The 20,671-nt window shown below is 46.1% G+C and overlaps 1 protein-coding gene across 1 annotated transcript in view; it reads right to left on the bottom strand.

Annotated features, from left to right (window-relative positions):
• FBXO47 (F-box protein 47) overlaps window positions 1-20,671 on the bottom strand; it is a 1,324,472-nt gene that overhangs the window by 421,249 nt on the left and 882,552 nt on the right. The window contains exon 6 of the mRNA XM_086919858.1: window positions 9,333-9,509. Within this exon, the coding sequence (XP_086775984.1) occupies window positions 9,333-9,509 (177 nt within the window). The remainder of the gene's footprint in view (window positions 1-9,332; window positions 9,510-20,671) is intronic.

The following is a 20,671-nucleotide window of genomic DNA, read 5'->3' on the forward strand; positions in this document are numbered from 1 at the left end:
CCAGAAAAACCAGGGGGGTTATATAGACATTAAACAGCAGGGGGCTGAGAGTAGACCCCTGCGGCACCCCTGTAAGCAGAGGTTTAGGTTCAGAGGCGTGAGGAGGCATCCAGACCTGCTGAGTCCTATCGGACAGAAAGGAGGATAGCCAATCTAGGACAACCCCCCCAATACCAATGGCCGACAACCGGCGGAGAAGGAGCTCATAGGGGACGGTATCGAACGCGGCAGAGAGGTCCAATAAAATTAGGACCGCTCTGCCACCCCGGTCCAGACATTCCCGAATTGACTCAGTCATCTCCACCAGCGCCGTCTCAGTGCTGTACGCCGCCCTGAAGCCTGATTGAGCGGGATGGAGGGCATTAGAGATGTCAACGAAGTTCTCCAGTTGTTGAAGAACTACCTTCTCACAAATTTTCGTAAGGGCCGGAAGAAGGGAGATGGAACGGTAGTTCCCAGGAACCGACACGTCCAGTCCAGGTTTCTTCAACAGCGGCAGCAGCTTGGCCTGTTTCCAAGCTGACGGCACCTCTCCAGTGACCAGGGAAAGGTTAACTATTTGCGTAATCTCAGCGCAGACTGTATCTGCCACCTCCGACAGCACCCGAGCCGGGCACGGATCGGCTGGGGAGCCAGACTTTAGGGACTGAAGGAGAGGGAGAACGGTACACTCCTCAATTTGCACAAAGTTCGTGAAGTGCTGTCCTGAATTTGGACATAGTGAAGGGTCCAAATCAGCAGCTGAGTAATCAGCTGGGAGGGCCGCTAGAAGGTCCTGCTGAATCCTCGTTATTTTCGTAATGAAAAAGGAGGATAGTTCCTCACACCATTGCGCAGAAGACGGGAGTGGAACAGCATCAGCCACAGGGGACATAAAACTTTTAACAATAGAGAAAATCACTCTACTATTGTTGTCAGCCTTGGCAATGCGCCCTGCATAGAAATTCCCCTTAGCTACCTTGATGGCTGCGTAATAGTCTTTCTGGGCGAGTCGCAGAGCGGATTTAGCCTCAGAGCTGTAACCACATCTCCAAACACGTTCCAGTTTCTTACACCCCAGTTTCAATTCTCTCAGTTCCGGGGAGAACCAGGGTTGTGAGGGAGAGCGCCTAGCTCTACATACCGTACTTTGCTTAGTAGAGGCAATAGTTGCCTCTCGAGCCCACTCATTAAACTCACATACTGCCACATCCAAACATGAGTTAAGTTTTGGGCGGGTGCTGGACAAAGCCTGTCTGAACTCGAGTACATTAATCTTTTGGGGATGACTGATGGGAGATGGAAAACTGGGTTCAGGCAATTCCCACATGAATCTGACCAAATCATGGTCCGACCATGTAGTCTTTTCCACAGTAACCGACTGAATGGGGAAATTAGAGCAAACCAGGTCGAGTAGATGACCACCCGCATGCGTTGCACCAGTGACCCATTGATTAAGCTGGGCAAGCTCGAGGATTTCACCAAGTCTTCGGGCTTCCGGGGCGTCCGGAACATCCATATGGATGTTTAAGTCGCCGACCAACAGAAACTTGGGAAAGCTTAGGGCACGGGGCACTATGTATTCTTCTAATAAATCCAGAAAATGGTTAGGCTGGCCCGGTGGCCTATAGATCAAAGATCCACCCAAAGTAAAATGGGGACAAGTTTTTATAGAAAAATGAAGAACCTCTGCCCTAGCATCCGCAATCGGAGGCTCAGAGGTGAAGCTCCACCACTCCCTAAAAACGACTGCTATCCCCCCCCCTCTGCCTAAAGGGCGATCAACCCTAACTATCTTAAAACCCCTGGGTACAGCAAGTTCCACACTGGGAGCGGAGGTGTTAGTCATCCACGTCTCCGTGAGGAACAATACATCCAATTGGCCTTCCTCTAGTAATTCATAAATATCAGCGGCATGCCTCACCGCAGATCTGGCATTAATCAAGCCCGCCCTGATATTGGGGGCAGGGACGTTATTGACCAGATGTGAGGGAAGGGAGGGTTGGGGGAAGAAGCCACAGTGGGGGCATGTAGCCAGCGCACCAACGGGGACTACCCGAGGGCAGGGTAGACCCTTAGCAGGGGGGGCCAGACTCCACAGATCATCGTGCGAGTACCTGCGTTTCTCTGACGAAGGGTTCCCACAAAGGCCCCGAGCAGTATGGCTGGCCCTGGGCCCGTCCGAGGCACGGACGGGCACAGACGGGCCCTCCTTTGGCGCTCCTTCGGCGCGCAGTCGGCGCGCCCGCTGCGCGCCCTATGGGGGACCATTATTTAGCACCCAAGCCCCTCCCCGAGCTGGACCGCTACCTCCCGACCAGCCAGGGACCGGGCCTCACTCAAGATGGCGCCGCCCGACCTGTCCCTCCACTACAATCGGCACAGAACAGCCGCGGTGGACCAGGGCACAGGGGAACTGGGAGACAGTGCAGGTATTAAAACGGCATCAATTTAATTGTAAAATACATACAACACAATTCGTCAGGCAATTGAGTGTAAAGAGTAAAAATGAATTTTTAAAATAGCGCTACAGCTATAGTGCAGCAGAGCGAGTGAGCAGAAGAGTTAAACTCGCAGTCTGCTCGTCTTTTCTCCAGCAGCGTTTCTGAGTGCTGCCACCACAAAGATCAGCCACGAGAGTAAAGAGACCAGCGGGTCTATTTAGCACCCAAGCCCCTCCCCAAGCTGGACCGCTACCTCCCGACCAGCCAGGGACCGGGCCTCACTCAAGATGGCGCCGCCCGACCTGTACCTCCACTACAATCGGCACAGAACAGCCGCGGTGGACCAGGGCACAGGGGAACTGGGAGACAGTGCAGGTATTAAAACGGCATCAATTTAATTGTAAAATACATACAACACAATTCGTCAGGCAATTGAGTGTAAAGAGTAAAAATGAATTTTTAAAATAGCGCTACAGCTATAGTGCAGCAGAGCGAGTGAGCAGAAGAGTTAAACTCGCAGTCTGCTCGTCTTTTCTCCAGCAGCGTTTCTGAGTGCTGCCACCACAAAGATCAGCCACCAAGTTGGTGTAGTAGAGCTGCCCCCTCCATCTTTTGTGTAGTGCTTGCCCTTCCTTCTCTGATAGGTGTTTTTTTTGCGGGAGGGCTATCTGGGCTCCCCTTCTTCTGATGTAAAAGAGTACCTTGTGGCGCTTTGACATGGTGTGCATCCCCCTAATGTTCCACGTCATACATTTATAGTGTTAAGTAGGAAAACTCCTCCCATCCAAACCAAAAGAAAAGGTCTACAAGTGACTGCTTGAAGTTCAATCAGTCAGTCTCCAGGGGTGGCGCCTCGTCGGCGTTCTCCCAGTCTCTGCAGCCGCCATCCCCCACAAAGTCTTCGGTGAATCTCCCCACAGCCGCATTTCCCCCCTGTGTGCGCCTGTACCTTAATATAGACATTGCAGTGTCTCACGGCAATCTGGTAGCATTTCTCACCGGCTCTCACTCCCTGCCATTAGATGATACCACCCGCCATCTGCGGCTTAACATCTGGCAGTGTCAGGATCTGTGCTCAGACTCGCTGGATCCAGTCTCCGAGCCTGTGTCTGCCTGTTCCTCCCCACTTCCAAGAGGACCTGGGTTCTCAGTTCCCCCGCTGATCAGTGTCACCACCTGTCTTGCGCTCCATCGTTCTAGTTGTGCTTCCTCTTATTGAGGCGCCAGGATCTCGGCCGCGTTCTTACATTGTCTCAAGCGAAGTCCTCGCTGCCGTCCCCCCGTCGGATTCCGCTCGTGCGTTGCACCGCCGCGTCGGTCTATCCAGTCAGATGCCTCCTGGGGAGTCCTGAAGAATTCGGTGCCCTCCGTTGTGGTCACCCTCAGTGTGGCCAGATACTGTGACACGTATTTGTAGTCCAGCTGAGGTAGTCTCTGTTTCACATCTAGGTACGATCCCCTTCTGCGCTGCACATCACGGGAGAAGTCTGGGAAGATGCACACTATGGAGTTGTGAACTTGGATGGCACCCTTGAGCCACGCCTGAGTTAGGATATGATCTCGGTCCTTGTAGTGGAGGAGTTTCGCTATCACCACTCGTGGTGGGGCGCCTGGTGTGGGCGGCTTAGCCGGGACACGATGTTCCCTCTCCAGGGCAAAGAAATTCGATAGGCCGGCACCACTTTGTCCCTGAGCCATTTTTAAAGATAGTCCGCCATGTTGCGCCCTTCAATTTTCTCTAGTAGGCCCACTATTCGCAGGTTGCTTCTGCGTGATCGGTTTTCAGCGTCCTCTGCCCTTTCTTCCAGCGTTCGCACTTTGGTTTTCAGCACGGTCATTCGGTTTTGCATATCTGTGACCGCCGGGACAGTGTCAGCCAATGTTCTTTCGCTTGTCATGACCCGGCCCCCTTGTTTCTTATGGTCCTTCCGGAGCAATCCCATGTCCAGGCTGAGAGAACCAATTTTCCCTTCCAGGCGTTTGCTGGGGGTGGTGATAGCTTGCAGTATGTCCTGTAGCGTAGGATCTGTTTGATGGTCCATCCCCGCCGCGAGATCCTCCTTCTCCTTCCGTTTCAGAGTCTTCCCCATGGTGTCCTCTCACCCCACGATGTTCCGGGAGCTACGCGTGATCATGGGGTATCGTCAGCCTCCGTCGCTGGCGCAAACTGGGATCTGTCTGCAGGCAACCCCCAGAGCGCGCCAGCCGTCCAAGTCCTCAGGGGCCTCCTGGCGTCACCGTCGCCCAGAGCGCACCGTCTTGGGCGTGTCAGCGCCTAGTGCAGTCCAGCCCCGTTGCTCCTTTGCCCCTTCCTTTCTTGGGGGCTGCTCTCAGGGCTTTCCGGGTCTACTCCCAATGTCACCTTCCCCACTCTCTTCGGGGTTCAGGTTAATGCCCCCTGAGGTCACCCAGCCCCTTTGCTCTATGTGCGTGCACCCCCTGGACTGTGTGGGAGATGGGGTCAGTCTATTACAGAGAGTACCGCCTCCTCACCTTCAGGGCGCTTTTCCCTGTGCTCGTCCAAGCGCCGGCAGCCCAGGCCACGCAGTCGTTGTTGCACTTCGTGGTGTCCCAGGGAGGCCCTCTGGTGCCTTCGCCGTCTCCCCTCCATGTTGGTCTTCCTGTGCTTCCCTGCTAGTACCTCCGTATTGGCTGCAACTCCTCGCGTTGACTTGTGCCCAGGTGGTCAGGAGGGGAGCCGCGCAGACCTCAGGTCTCGCCGCAGCAGGCGCATCCGCCGTTGCACGCTACCGGTGTGTCCAAGACTGGCAAGAGTGCACACGCTCTTCCTGTACTAGCGCCCAGTGATTTCGAGGCCAGAGGGGAAAACACATCAATCCTTCTCACTGGCCACTTGTACTGCTTCAGTGACCTTCAGCGCCTGCTTGGTGCCACTGTCCAGGCCGCGCTCAGTGGCGCACTTGCCGCGTTTGCTCCTCAGTGGCCGTCCTCCGTAAGCTGTATTTCCCGGGCTTTCTCGGCCCTGTCTTGGATCCTGCATGAAGGCTGGAGGGAAGCGCCATAGGTCTTTGACCGTGCTCCGGTGCCCCTGCAATTGCCTCCGTCCCAACATGCCGCAATTTGCCCGTTCCTGGGTGCCGCGAATAATGCGTGTCCTTTCCCTCAGCCAGCTCCCGGGGGGGACCCACCCACTGGTAGCTTTGTGCCGGCGCCGGGCTTAAGAGTGGGCCCGGCAATCCATCGCCTGAGCCACTCGTGCCAGTGTTTTGTGCGATGCCTGGGCTCGTCAGTGCTCGCCGCCAGCTTGGCTGTGCACCCGGGCGCGCTTACCTTTTCCGCCCGATCCGGGCCATTGGAGAGGCTCGCTTCACCTCTGATCAATCCCCTCTGTACTGGCCGCTGTGGGCATGCCTTGTGGGTGTTCAGGCCCCTTGCGGGCGTCAGGATGGCTGTGAATGGCGGCCGATGGGAGCGCCCGAGCAGTGCTGCTCACTCCATCGGCGCCAGGCCACCTTCAGATGGCCTACTTCTATTTGCAGATTCCTCACTTTTTGAACAGACTGCCAAGATGTAAACCTTGGAGGAGGGGCTTGAAGGGAACTCCTGTTGCCAATGCAGAGGTGGAAGACTTGGCCCTGTTGGAATAGGTTGTTATGCACTCAGTTGGTTTTTTGTGTGCTAAGGCATTAAACATTTTGATGCATAAGAAGATCTATGACTAAAAGGTTCTCTTTTGGACTGCTTTTCCCTTTTTGTTACCTGCACAGCCTACAAAGAGCTGGTACTCGGTCCAGAAATTACGAGGAGAATCAGTATACACACTGACTGCCGTTTTCGGATCCAGCATGTGCAACCTTTTATCTTCCTTGGTGGGGTAAAAAGAAGGAAAGGTGACCAATGGACTTCCTTGGGAAGGAAACCAGCTCTAGTTCAAAGAACCAACTTGTCAGGAAAAAGGTAGTATAAAACGGGCTTACGTTCAGCACTTTGTTGACATTTCTCACCAAAGTGATGGTGACTAGAAAAATGATCTTAAACAGCAACACCTTTAACTGTAAACTATAAACAAACTCGAAGGGATACCGAGCAGGACTGTTAGAATCAAATTGAGGTCCATTAGATACAGTCTATCACCACACACTCATTGCTAGACTGCACAACATCGGTATCCAGGGGGCCACTCTCAGATGGATCGCCTCATTCCTCACTGGAAGTACCCAGAAAGTCCATCTACTCCTTTCACTTCCAAAACCAAAGAAACCATCTGAGAAGTACCACAAGGATCCTTGCTCAGCCCATCCTCTTCCACACTTACATGAACCTCATAGCCAGCATTGTCAAGACTCACGGGCTCAACAACATATCCTACGCTGACGACACACAGCTCATCCCTCCCTCGCCAAAGACACCACCAACAACAAGACCAACTTCCACAACTGCATGACAGACATTACCAACTGGATGAGGGACAACTGTCTGAAGCTCAACACAGACAAGACAGAGTTACTGATCTTCAGCAACAAATCTCCTTGTGGCATGCTTCCCGGTAGCCCACGGCACTCGGACCCACTCTAACTCCGACTGAGCATGCTAGAAACCTAGGCATCATCCTGGACAACAAGTTAACCATGACGGCCCAGATCAACTCCACCTCTTCCTCCTACTTCTTCATCCTCTGACTGCTTCCCAAGATCTTCAAACGTCTTCCACTAAGCTCCAGACGCACCATCACCCAGGCCCTCATCAGCAGCCAACTAGACTACAGGAACTCTCTATAGGTATGGATCGTAGCCTCAGTCATGGGCAAGTCTCCGCACTTGTGGATGGAAGCTCCTCAATGTTGAGTGTGAAGACTCCCCTATGACTGTGTGGCCTCCGCTACAGGTGCAAAGACCCTTTGTGAATCAAGCCCTTGAAGTTTTCAAGTACACATTCAGAAATGTAAATATTTTTCAGCCGAGGTCCTTCTAAAGGATATCAGAAATCCCTGAAAAGATCTTGCTCTAACAAATGTTATAGAAGACAACCTTAACATGCCTCAAGATTCTGTACCTCTTAGGGCCCTACTCACAAATATAAGTATGCAAATGCAGATCTCCATACACATAGATCTACACCTACATGGTACAGGTACAGAATATCATGTATTTAGATGAACATATTGAGAATTAAAATATCAACAAGTAAGTACAGATTTTCTATACTTAGTTCCCTATCTATGTACCTTGACAATATGTGTCTTCAGGATATGGAGATGTATTGTTAAGAATAGTAAATCTATACTTATTTATATGTAATTACCTCATCAATATTTTGGCTCTCAATATTTTAGTCACAATATTCTTGTAACTCAATATTTATCATTCATTATTCTGGACTATAACACATTTACACCTCTGTGTAAATCTCTCCATGAATGAAATTTACAATTTCTATGTGTCAGTTTAAACCTAGATGTAACGTATAAGTCTGTACCCACTCAAATAAGAGGTAGAGACTCCTAAAACTGAATTTATGAGTGTAAAGTTACTATTAGTAATTTTCAGCCTGTTATTGAAATCTCCACAACTGGGGAGGATATCTCCCTACAGAAAATAATAGGCAATATTACAAAAAATTATGTTTAATTAAAAAACAAAAAAAAACATTTAAATTAAAAATAAGTAAAACACATATATCCAAATTTTGTGTATGGCATTTTAAATTGATGCATATATTAATACTTCTTTACCCACTGCAGAACAAATTTTACGTCTTCTATCTATTAAAATGCTGGGACAATTCCTACAGTACTATCAAATCCAAAGTAGTCTTATACGTTGCCAAGAGCAACTGAGGTTTAAGAATAATGCATTAAAGTCCTCAAATATGATCCCTACCTGCTACATTACTATTTAATGAAAAGTTGTCCCAAATGTACGGTTGGAATGTAAGAATAATTCAAATATGATCCCAAAATGGTAAGGAATATTCAACGAAGCATGTGAATCTACAGAAGATTCCATTTTGGAGAATGTTGCATTCTATTAAAAAATTGTAAGAGACCTACAGCCAGATTCATCAAATAAAATCGTCTCGCAAAGGGCCAGATTCTGAGAATCTGGCCCTTTTCGAGCGCTATTTTTGCATTTGGGATTCATCATTCCAAATGCAAAAATCGCAATTCTAGAATTCGCTAAATTGCGATTACTTGCATTTAAGGAATCGCAATTTGGGATTCCTTAAATGCAATTCATGAACCTTTTTAAAATTGCGAATTCGCAATCTGGGGCTGCTATTTACCGCGAAGTCCAACTACGTGGTAAATAGCAAAAAAATGCACTAAAGTGCATTTTTCAAAGTTTCATGTTGCGCACACGCATGCCCTAAGGGCATGTGTGTGCACAACATATGTGCACACTTCAATTTAAGGGGTGCAACACACCCCTGTACCCTTGAAATCGCAATCTCAATTTGCGAATTGCTAATTGCGATTAGCAAATTGAGATGGTCTTCCCATTCATTCCTATGGGCCTCAAGGCCCATAGGAATAAATGGTGAGATATTCCTTAATTGCGACTCGCAATTTGCGAGTCGCAATTAAGGAATTATTAGAAATCGCTATTTTTTAAGTGATTTCTTGATGAATAGCATTTTGCTATTCCTTAATAGCAAATCGGTATTTTTCGCTATTAAGGAATCGCAAAATGTGTTCTGGATGAATCTGGGGGTTACTTTACAATAAATTCACAAGCAGGAGAATGTTACTACACTAAATAGGTGGACATGCATTTATTTCGCATACAGATAGCACAAAATTTAAAGTATCCGCATTTATCTTCTCATCATTATGCCTGCTTTTACACAATACAACTTACTTTAAAAAAAACAAGACATTTGCATAAACCCTACATCCATTGAAAATACAGTAGCAAACAGAGCTCCAAATTGCTGGTATTAGCTACCTACCATCTACAGGAGAGGTAGGCCCGAATATAATGAACAGTAATCTGGCCTGATTAACCATAGGCCACGGTTTTAGGATACGTGTAAGCCAAAATGCAGAATCACTTTGATGCGGCCAGTGATGGAGAAGGACATTACGGCAGAATAATCTTATATGTAACTCCAGTTTATGCGCAGAGCCTAAAGAAAAATGAAGACATTATTTTCAGTCAAGAAGATAATTGTAAACAATGTTTTTTCTCCACAGTTTATCTATCACAGGTTCAACCCTTCATGCTTATTTTCTAATATGTGCACCCTAGAAAGCTTGAACCTGGGTTAGCCAGATGCCTGGCTCAGGCTCAGTTCAGATTACTCATGGACCCTGCAGCCCAAAAGATTATGAGCCTGACTCGTCCTTCTTAGTATGGAACCGTGGCTGTGAAAACCTACTTATTTTAAATAGAGTTTTATATAGTGCAAACTAGACCGAAGATATCAGGTATCAGAGAGCTTTACATGAGCACCAGTTTCGTTACAGATGGACACATTAATTTTTTTTGTTAGGTACAGGGAGATTAAGTGATTTGCCCAGAATCACAGAATGGTGAGCGTCATTGCCGAGACTCAACCCTGGTTAACCAGCTCTGAGGTCGACCGTTCTAACCGTAAGGCTACAAAAACGGGCACCTTGCCTTTTGGCATCTGTGACAAATAGACAATGCTCCTGTGACGGTATTTCTTAAATTATTCACAAAATGTTCAGTTTTACAGGCTATCGAAACCAGGATTGTGTTAAAACTCTAAAAACGCCAACACAAACGCATTGCCTTTTGGCATGTCTGACCAATCAATAATTCAGCAATGTTGGTGTTTCCTAGAGTTCTCACACAACTGTATTTTTTACAAGCTATGAAAACCATCAATATGTTAAAACATTAAAAACGCCAACATGGGGGAGGGAGTGTGGCATTATGGCCAGAGCTCTATTCTTTGGAACTGGGGAACCAGGTTCAAACGTAGGCTCAATATTCTGCAATTATGGGCAAATCACCTAAGGCTAGATGAGGGAAGCATTTTTGCAGTCACAAAGGGCCCAAATCACAGAATAAGTACATTGGCAACTGCCAAAATGCTTTTTGGGATGTACAAAGCCAAAATTGTGATTCAGTAACTTGTTACTGAATCGCAATTTGGATTTTGCGATTCCCTATTTGAAAAGGGCGACTTTGAGTTATTCCCTTCGTAATATCGAATTGAAATGGTATATATGAATGTTATTTGCAATTTACCACCATTTGAGAAATGGTGGTGACCAATTTGCAAATGGGAAGGGGTCACCAATGGACCCTTTCCCCTTTAGGGATGGTTGGCAATATTTTTTAAGAGCTGGCAGTGGTCCAATGGACCATTCATAATCTTAAAAATTGAAACTTAAAAGTTTCATTTATTTATTTTTTTGAAACGCATCCGTTTTCCTTTAAGAAAGACGGGATGCTTTTTAAAAATAAAAAAAATTAAAAGCCATCACAAACATTGTGGTCTGATGACCCCAGCAGGCCACTATCCTTGGGATGGCAGCGAATCGTAGTGGGTCACAAATTGCGGCCTACCTCATTAATATTCATGAGATACGTCTATTTGGGACCCACTATGCATCGCTAATGAAATTCGAAAGTTTCAGACATTAGGAATAGCGATTTCCTAATTGCGATTCGCAAATAATAGCAATTAGAAAATTGCTATTTTTACGCTGTACATTACAATTACCCTTTCGATCCCCAACCATTGATTGTTGTTGGTCTCTGAGGCGGAAGCCGGGGACGTAGGCGCTCGCACTTTTAAAATATTATTTTCCTCTGTAATTCCTGCTTGTATGTGCCTGCATATTTGCACAGTATTCTGACCCACTATATGACATCCTTCCCCCCAGCCGATTCTGGCGCTGAGGTGGGAAGCAACAAATCGAGGACAGAGACGCTCGCTGTTTTTAAAAAAAAAACTGATGTGCTTATTTGGACCCCTGATTTTACCTGCCTGCTTATTTGCACATTCCTGTCATTCTTCCCCTCAGCCGATTGAGGCGCTGAGGCAGGAAGCATCATAACTAAGCGGAGCCGCCATATTGGAGCGAGGCTGGGGGTGGAGTTCTAGTTGTTTTCCCTCCCACGCCCCCCATTGCATAAAAGAGGGTTCTGCCCCCATGGTGAAATTGATTGTTGTTGGTCACTGATGCGGAAGCCGGGGACATAGGTGCTCGCACTTTTAAAATATTATTTTCCTCTGTGATTCCTGCTTGTTCTTGCCTGCATATTTGCACAGTATTCTGACCCACTATATGACATCCTTCCCCCCAGCCGATTCTGGCACTGAGGTGGGAAGCAACACATCGAGGACAGAGACGCTCGCTGTTTTAAAAAAAAAAACTGATCTGCTTATTTGGACCCCTGATTTTACCTGCCTGCTTATTTGCACATTCCACTGTCATTCTTCCCCTCAGCCGATTAAGGCGCTGAGGCAGGAAGCATCGTAACTAAGCGGAGCCGCCATATTGGAGCGAGGCTGGGGGTGGAGTTCTAGTTGTTTTCCCTCCCACGCCCCCCATTGCAAAAAATTTCACCTCCTTCCCGGACGCGCACAGCGGGCGCGCCGACAGCGCGCCGAAGTCGCGCCTAAGTCCAGCCCGTCTGCGCCCGTCCGCGACCAGATCGCGGCCGGGGCCAATTACGCTGCTGGATACATAAGTCCGGTAAGAATTGCTTACAACCGAAGGACATTACTCTCCTTGCGTCCTACGCAATGTGTCCAGCATCTACTCAGCCCTTTGGATCTTTATCGAGGGAATAACCATTGTCTATCCTGTGACTCCTTTTTTAACACTTTAGATGTCCCTATTAAATCTCCCGGAGGGATACGATCGAGAGCTCCTAACTTATCTATATCCATTAAACTCGCCTTGATTAATTGCCGGTCATTAGTCAAGCATTCCCTTGACATCCATGAATCTCTATCAGATAACGATTGGGACCTTTTGTTTCTGACCGAGACATGGCTTACTGAAAATACCAACCCTGCCATCTCCCTGGCCATCCCAGAGGGTTATAGCATTATTTGTGCTAACCGCCAAGATGGCAGAAAGGGGGGTGGGGTGGCCATTATCTATAAAAACAAGTGGGAAATCTCATCCATGACTTTCGATCCTATTGATAATATCGATGGGCTTCCTTTTTGCGTGAAACTCTCGGGCTCTATATCCCTCTCAGGTCTCCTTCTATATAGACCCCCCTCTTCTAGCCTCTCTCACCTTCCAGCTCTTTTAGATTACATCACTCAGTCCTGTGCTCGGTACGCCAATTTCTCGGTACTCGGAGACTGTAATTTACACATTGATGACCTCTCCTGTTTAGCCAGCTCTAATTTTCTATCTTCTCTGGCTGCCTGTAATCTGAAACAGCTGGCCGCCTATCCCACCCACAAGGCTGGCCATACCTTGGATTTAATATTTTCCAATCTCCCAGATATAACAATAGAAGCCCCCCTTCCAGTAATTTGGTCGGATCACTGTCTAGTCCCTTTTTCTATCCTATTGACCCGCCTAGACCGTCCTACTTCCATCCCAATAGTACAAGGAAGAAATTGGAGTAAAATCTCCCTGTCCTCTATGGAAGAGCATCTTAAAGACAGCCACCCCCTCCCTGCTATCAATTTGGACTCTTGTATCAACAACCTGAACACCTGGATTACTAATGCAATTGACACATTAGCCCCCCTCAGATCAATAAAGACCTTCAGGGCCTCACCTGCAGCCCCCTGGTACTCTGACGAATTACGTCAACAAAAATCACTTTGTAAAGCACTGGAAAGGAGGTGGAGATCTGGGTATTCTGCAGAATGTAAACTGGTATACCGTAAGGCCCTTAAAGACTATCGAAAACAAATTATTAAGCACAAAAGAGGTTTCCTAGCGGAGAGAATTAATAAAGCTAGCAATGCTCCATGAGAAATGTTCTCTGTAGTTAGATCCTTCACCGACCCTCAGGCTCTAATTCGACAACAACCTACCTCTCAAGAACTCTGTTACCAACTGTACGAATTTTTTGAGGACAAGATTGTTCAGATACAAGCCTCATTTCCCATCAGTGATAATACCTATCACCTTGAGAACTGCACTGAAATCTCCACGTCTGGTCCTATCCTCGCTGATTTTGATATTATATCAGAAGAGGCATCCTTACAGGAGCTGTTAAGATGCAGATCTGGATCCCCAGTGGATCCCTGGCCAGTAAAACAATTTAAAGCCTTGGCCCCTCTCCTTAACCCCCACCTTAACACAATTTGGAACGCCTCCCTCAGCACAGGTCATTACCCAGAAGAATGGAAACAAGCCTATCTTGTCCCACTTTTAAAAAAAGCCAATTCCGATCCTAGTAATCCAGTTAATTACAGGCCAATATCCCTTCTCCCGGCACCGGCTAAGATACTTGAACGGCTCGCACATCAGCAAATTGCTAATTTCATTGAGACCCATGATCTTTTTCACGATTCCCAACATGGTTTCCGTAAGGGATACAGCACGGAGTCTGCCCTCATAGATGGCAGACTCCGTATGTTGGGCCCTAGATAGAGGATCACGAGCGGTGTTGGTGCTGCTGGATTTATCAGCAGCATTCGACACCGTCTCTCACCCAATCCTACTGGATCATTTAAAATCCATTGGAATCCAGGGCAATGTGCTCAAATGGATCAGTTCTTTCTTATCAGGTCGCACTCAATTAGTGCACACTCCCCCTTTTAAGTCTTCCCCTAAGACATTGAAATGGGGTGTCCCGCAGGGCTCTTCATTAAGCCCCCTACTTTTTAATGTTTATTTTTCTCCGTTAGCTGAGATGATCTCTAAAACTGGCATTAAAACTACATCCTATGCGGATGACATTCAATTACTGTTTACTTTTGATAACCCTACTACCACCACTTTTGATCCCCTTAAATCCTGCATTCGAGACATTGTTATGTTATGTTATGTTATAACAGATTTCTTAAGCGCTCTGTCACCAGAGGTTTCCTGGCGCTGATTGGATTGGGAAAGAAGGGGAGGAAGCAGGGGAACAAAGGAATTTAGTGGGGGAAGAGTGTTGTTTTTAGGGATTTCCTGAAAGAGAGGAGGGAACAAGATGACTTAAGTGCAAGAGGGAGGGAGTTCCACAGCCTAGGAGCTAAACAAGAAAAGCTGCGGCCACCTGATCTTGAGAGTTTGAAACGGGGGACAGCAAGGAGAGAGAGGTAAGTAGACCTCAGGGTGCGAGGGGGGCGATAATGAGTGATAAGGGCCTTGAGGAAAGCAGGGGCGGGACCAGTGAGAGCTTTAAAGATCAGGCAGTGAACCTTGAAAGTGATTCTTTCGTTCACTGGTAACCAATGAAGATGGCGTAGTAAAGGTTGGGCCGACTGCCATTTGGGGGTTTTAAAGACCAGCCGGGCGGCCTGGTTTTGGACGATCTGCAGCCTCGATAACAAAGATTTAGGGAGACCGTAGTAGATTGAGTTCGAGAAGTCCAGCCGGGACATCACCAGGGCTATTAGGACTTGCAACAAGGCTTCAGGTGAAAGGAGGTGAGCGACTTTCCGAATCCTGTAAAGTTGGAACGGTGCACAGACAAAATATCGACTCCAAAATATCGACTGGACATAATATCGAGTTTTAAATATAGACTGGACAAAATATCGACTGGACATAATATCGACTACAAAAATATCGTTTTTCAGGTAAGTGAAGTAATATCGACTGTGTAAAATATAGATAGCAAAAATATCGAATTTTTAATAATATATAATATTTTATAGTGTATTTTAATGTAATAATATGTGTGAAAAGTGTGTATTAATGTTATAAAATATTTTATTAAATGAATTTTGTTTTTTTAATAATTGCGTAATGTAATTCTGTAGCGGGTTGTGGGTTTATAGGGGAATAGGGTGGGAAGTAATTTAATAATAATTAATTAATTAATATATGTTTGTAAATATTTATAATTAATAATTAATTGATAATTAATTAATAATAATTAGTTAATTAATTTATATAATTTTGTACATATTTTGTATTAGTAATTAATTGGTAATTAATTAATTATAATTAGTTAATTACATTAATTAGAGTACATTTTAATATATATTATTTGTTGTTATTGTTAAGTAATTAATTGGGAAAAAATAATATTAATTATTAAAATAATTACAGCTAATGTGCTAATATATTTACTTTATTATTATTGTTAATTAATAATTATTTGGTAATTAAATAATATTGATACATTTTGGGTAAAGGAGTATTTTTAGGGTTCAGGGTCAGTTTTCAGTTTTTGGGTAAAGAGGCATTTTTAGGGTTCAGGGTCAGTTTTCAGTTTTTGGGTAAAGGGACATTTTTAGGGTTCAGGGTCAGTTTTCAGTTTTTGGGTAAAGGGGCATTTTTAGGGTTCAGGGTCAGTTTTCAGTTTTTGGGTAAAGGGACATTTTTAGGGTTCAGGGTCAGTTTTCAGTTTTTGGGTAAAGGGGCATTTTTAGGGTTCAGGGTCAGTTTTCAGTTTTTGGGTAAAGGGGCATTTTTAGGGTTCAGTGTCAGTTTTTAGTTTTTGGGTAAAGGGGCATTTTTAGGGTTCAGGGTCAGTTTTCAGTTTTTGGGTAAAGGGGCATTTTTAGGGTTCAGGGTCAGTTTTTAGTTTTTGGCTAAAGGGGTATTTTTAGGGTTCAGGGTCAGTTTTGGGTTTTTGGGTAAAGGGGTATATTTTAGGGTTCAGGGTCAACAAATAAGATTGTAAAAAATTATTTTTATTATTTTCATTTATTATTTAATTATTATAATTTAATTTAAGTATGTTTAAGTATATTTTAGTAATTAAAATTTAATATTAATTTAATTTAACACTGTTTTTAATAAAGTCGATATTTTTTACATCTATATTATTGTTAACGATATTTTGTACTCGATATTTTTGTACTTACCTGTTTGTAGATACAAACTCGATATTTTGACTGTCGATATTTTGTCCACGATATTTTGGCAAGTCGATATTTTGTCCCTCGATATTATTTCAGTGATCCAGTTGGAACATGCAGGAAGATGTTACTGCGCTCACCTGTGCCTTGAGGGTGAGCCCGGAGTCAATCAAGACTCCGAGGCTCTTGACACATCCAGCAGGAGAAGGTGGTGTTCCGAGCTCAATCGGCCAGTACTGAGGGCCCCAAAAATGGGCACTTCTCCCCGGAAGGAGGAGCTCAGTCTTGCCCGGATTGAGCTTGAGTTGGTTTTGGTTCATCCAAAGCTGGATATGTGTCATGGCAGTCTGGAAATTAGTGACAGCATCGGGGGAAGTGAGGGGAAAAATAATTTGTAAATCATCCGCGTAATTAAACACGGTGATATCCCATTTACCCAGGGAGTGAAGAAGGGGTTGAAGGTACAAATTAAAAAGAAGGGGAGACAAAGATGATCCTTGAGGGACTCCGCAGGACGAGGGAACACTGGTGACGCAGAAGGGACCCATGCTAACTGCCTGGGACCTCTCCTCGAGGAAGGATTTAATCCAAGACAGAGCAGCCCCACCGATTCCGGCGGATTCAACACGGTGGATTAAGATGTTATGGTCCACCGTGTCGAAAGCCGCCGATAGATCGAGTAAAACTAATGCCTGGGGTTGTCCTCTATCCTCGCTGCGTCTGAGATTATCCAGCACAGCGAGGATCACGGCCTCAGTGGAGTGGACATTGCCCACTGGATGGATCGCAACTCCCTGAGACTGAATGCAACTAAGACGGAAGTGCTTTTTTTAACCAACCGTCTCCCCTCGACTCTAACATCTGGTGGCCGGTCGAACTAAGCCCAGCTCCTAGCCCTAAAGAATCAGTTAGGAATCTTGGAGTTCGCTGGGAACAACAGCTATCCTTGAACTGTCAAGTTTAATCAGTTGTAGCTGCCTATTTTTCTAAGATTAAAATCTTGAAAAAATTGATTAATTATCTTCCAAGTGACCATAGAAAGACAATAGTCCATGTGTTGATCATCTCTCATTTGGACTATGCCAATAGACTTTACTTAGGACTCTCAGCTGGCCTCTGTCATAAACTTCAAACCGCCCAAAACGCTGCTGCTCGATTGATAGGTGGTCTCCCTCGGAGACACCCCATCTCCTCCTACCTTCATGACTTGCACTGGCTCCCCATGAACAAACGTATTGAGTTTAAGGCAATGACACTCGCCTATCGCTCTACCCAGGGTAACGGATCTGCCCACCTCAGATCAATTCTTCGTCCCTATTGCAATTCTCGCACTCTACGCTCCAATCCCAAGGGCTTATTGGTCACTCCGAGATTCAAAAAATCTCGCTCTGGTGGAAGAACCTTTGAACTAGGTTTGGCCCAGCGATGGAACAGGTTGCCTTTTAAACTACGCACGAGCAAGACCGAACTAGAATTTCGCCGCGCTCTGAAAACCTTCCTGTTTCGCCGCAAATCTCCATCTCTGACCCCCTCCTGAGATCCGCAATCACATAGCGTCGGGACACCCCGTTGGGGTAGCTGCGCGCCCTATAAATGACACAAAACAAAATAAAAACCTTTTGACAGTGTGAAAACTGTCAGTGATAGGCCTCAACAAGGAAATTAGATTTTCCCTACAGGAACTCACTGATATACAAATGCTGGTTTTAGCTGAGCACTTGGCTCAGCAGGCACTTAAACAGGGTGTAACATACCATCCCTTCCCTTGGTTCCCCAACCACCACGAACAGATTCACAGCTTGTGGAGTTATGTATCTGACAACATTGTACCTGAAATGGGAGGGAGGAGATGGAAGTTGGAAGTTGGAAGGGGGGACAAGGACTGGGATAAAGGTGCAATGAACTCTGCAGCACTGTTCATTTGTCCTTATCCAGAGGGAGGAAAGAACTGCAGCATCACACACCAGCAAGGGAGTGGACCCAGCCCTACTCTTACTTTCTTCTAGTTGCTTTCCATGTTTAAGTTATACTGTTGTGACTGATAATGAATTTTCTTAGCGGGCTTAAATCGTACTTGGGCTCTAAAGCCAAGTAGAACCCCTGGCTCGGCTTTGTATCGCCGTATTCTCTACTGATATGGGCTATTATTTTCATTCTCATAAGTTCAATAAAATGTCAAATAACCTCATTATTAATCAATTCTGAAATGTCAGGGCTATTCACAAAGGTAACATACACTTTTCTTTTTCCTCTAAGTTTTAAATAGCAGAAACTTGACCAGAAGGTATCAGAGCACCAGTTGCGTTAAATAAGGACACATTCATTTTTGTTAGGCACAGGGAGATTAAGTGATTTGCCCAGAATCACAGAATGTTGAGTGTCATTGCCTAGACGTGAACCCAGTTCCCCACATTTGAGGTCGAACACCCTAGCCGTTATGCCACATCTTCTCCCCACACTTGGGAGTAATTTACATGTGTAAATTTAGTCTGATACTTTTAAGTAATTCTACTACGGTACTAGTCACAAAATCTGAGTGTAGAGGTACACAAACATGTAGACCTACAGGTATCCACCACTGGAAACGGGAAGGGTACCCAATTTCTGTGTGTAAGTTACTACTGCCAAGTAGAAACAGCAGTAAGTCCAGCACCGCACATGGCCAACCGCTGGACTGGTACGACAACAGTCTCCCATAGAAAATAATCAGGCTTTCTAGTTTGGTCAATGTTGTCAGAATCCGGCTAATCCACTGCAACTCGGGAAAGGTCAGAGGGGTCCACCAATGTGGCTCAGGAACATTTTCCACTTCCAATGCCAAAGAGAGTGGCAATGGTCCATTCTTTTTTTTTTTTTTTAATTTTTGTAAACCTTTATTGTGCAATTGCTGAAGAACACATACGGGCCCACAACCATCCGGCCGGCCACGATACCATTTGAAGCACTTGTGTAAGCAATGCGGCGACTCAGTGGCACATCAATACAAAATGACAATCAATTAGAGTTACACTGGATATCACCGTGGTACTGAGATACAGGAGTAATGAAGGTCAATTTAAAACATTTTTGTAGTATAAAATATTTTTAAGATAGTAAACCAAGAAGAGGAGAGTCCGTACAATCCCTTTACGACATGAGCGGGCAACATCGTCACGTGAAGACCAACAAACAAAGCAGAAACCCCCCAGTCAGCATGGCGGCACAAGGATATATGCAACAGGATTATCAACCAACCATTATGCACCATGTCTACCGTCACCCACCTCGTACCAAACCCGTCCGCGGACCCAAGATAGAAATAGATGAAGAAAAGAGTTTAAGAGAGAAGAGAAAAATAAGGCCCATAGAAACCAAAACGGAAAAATAAATTCCCCACCCCCGACCCCCCACCCTACACGCATGCAGAGGCTACGGCCTACCCCCCCCCCCAGCAATGTGCCTGTCGCCCAATAAAGAACCCGAAATATAGAAACGAAGGAAAGGAAGAAGAGAAAAAGGAAACCATGTAAAACCAGAGGAGGGCCAAATCCAAATTCTCCCGGTCTCCCCAGCCACAAGTTTGCACTCTACCCCATTTATAAGAGCAAGAACAGAGAGCATCAAGCACAAAATTGAATGGGAGAGTCGTCACATATCACAGCAGTACGTGTTGAGGAAGCGCCCCAGTCCGAGTCTCCACCGGCCAATCAAGCACAAGTTGTAAAGAGAAATCTCCTAGCCTTGGCCAGTTCGTAAGCGTCCCCCTAAACATGGCTCCCGAAGAGGACCCGCCCCAGGCAGAACAAAGGAACAAAATGGCCACACTCGACAGAGAAGAGATGCCCAAAAACAAAATGGACATCGCCAGTCACAAATAGTTCCATTAACCCAAAGGAGGGGATTTCCAGGTTCGCCCGATGGTGTACAGTCCATTGTAGGGGTAGCAGAGCTTGCGAGATGTAAGCAACAAAGGGAACCAGTAGCTGCGCCAGCGGCGCCAGAAACAAAAGTAGCGATACCATGGGTGAGATCGCAGGCTTCGGCAGGGAAGGAAACACTGTAACGCCGTTGAGGTAGGCGGACGACAGTCCGCAAACACTAGCACAGCCAAAAGACCGCTCCTCCCTGCACTCGTGTGGTAACTGTGTAGCCCAGTCAGGAATCAGTAGAGGCAGATCAGTGCAGCGTTGAAAACAGGCTAGTGGTGTACATTCCAATGCGAGTGCGGCATCGTCAAGCTTCCTACCCAGCACTCTGGAGCCCTCTCGCCATTCGGATCTCAAATCGGCAAGAGCGGCAAGAACAGAGCCATAGGTTAACACAGGCTGCTGTTCCAACATCTCCGCGTTACGAGATGTGACACACGGTCCAACACACTGCTCAAGTCCATG

The sequence above is a fragment of the Lissotriton vulgaris genome, chromosome 5 (genome assembly GCF_964263255.1).
Source record: "Lissotriton vulgaris chromosome 5, aLisVul1.2, whole genome shotgun sequence".
NCBI lineage: Eukaryota > Metazoa > Chordata > Amphibia > Caudata > Salamandridae > Lissotriton > Lissotriton vulgaris.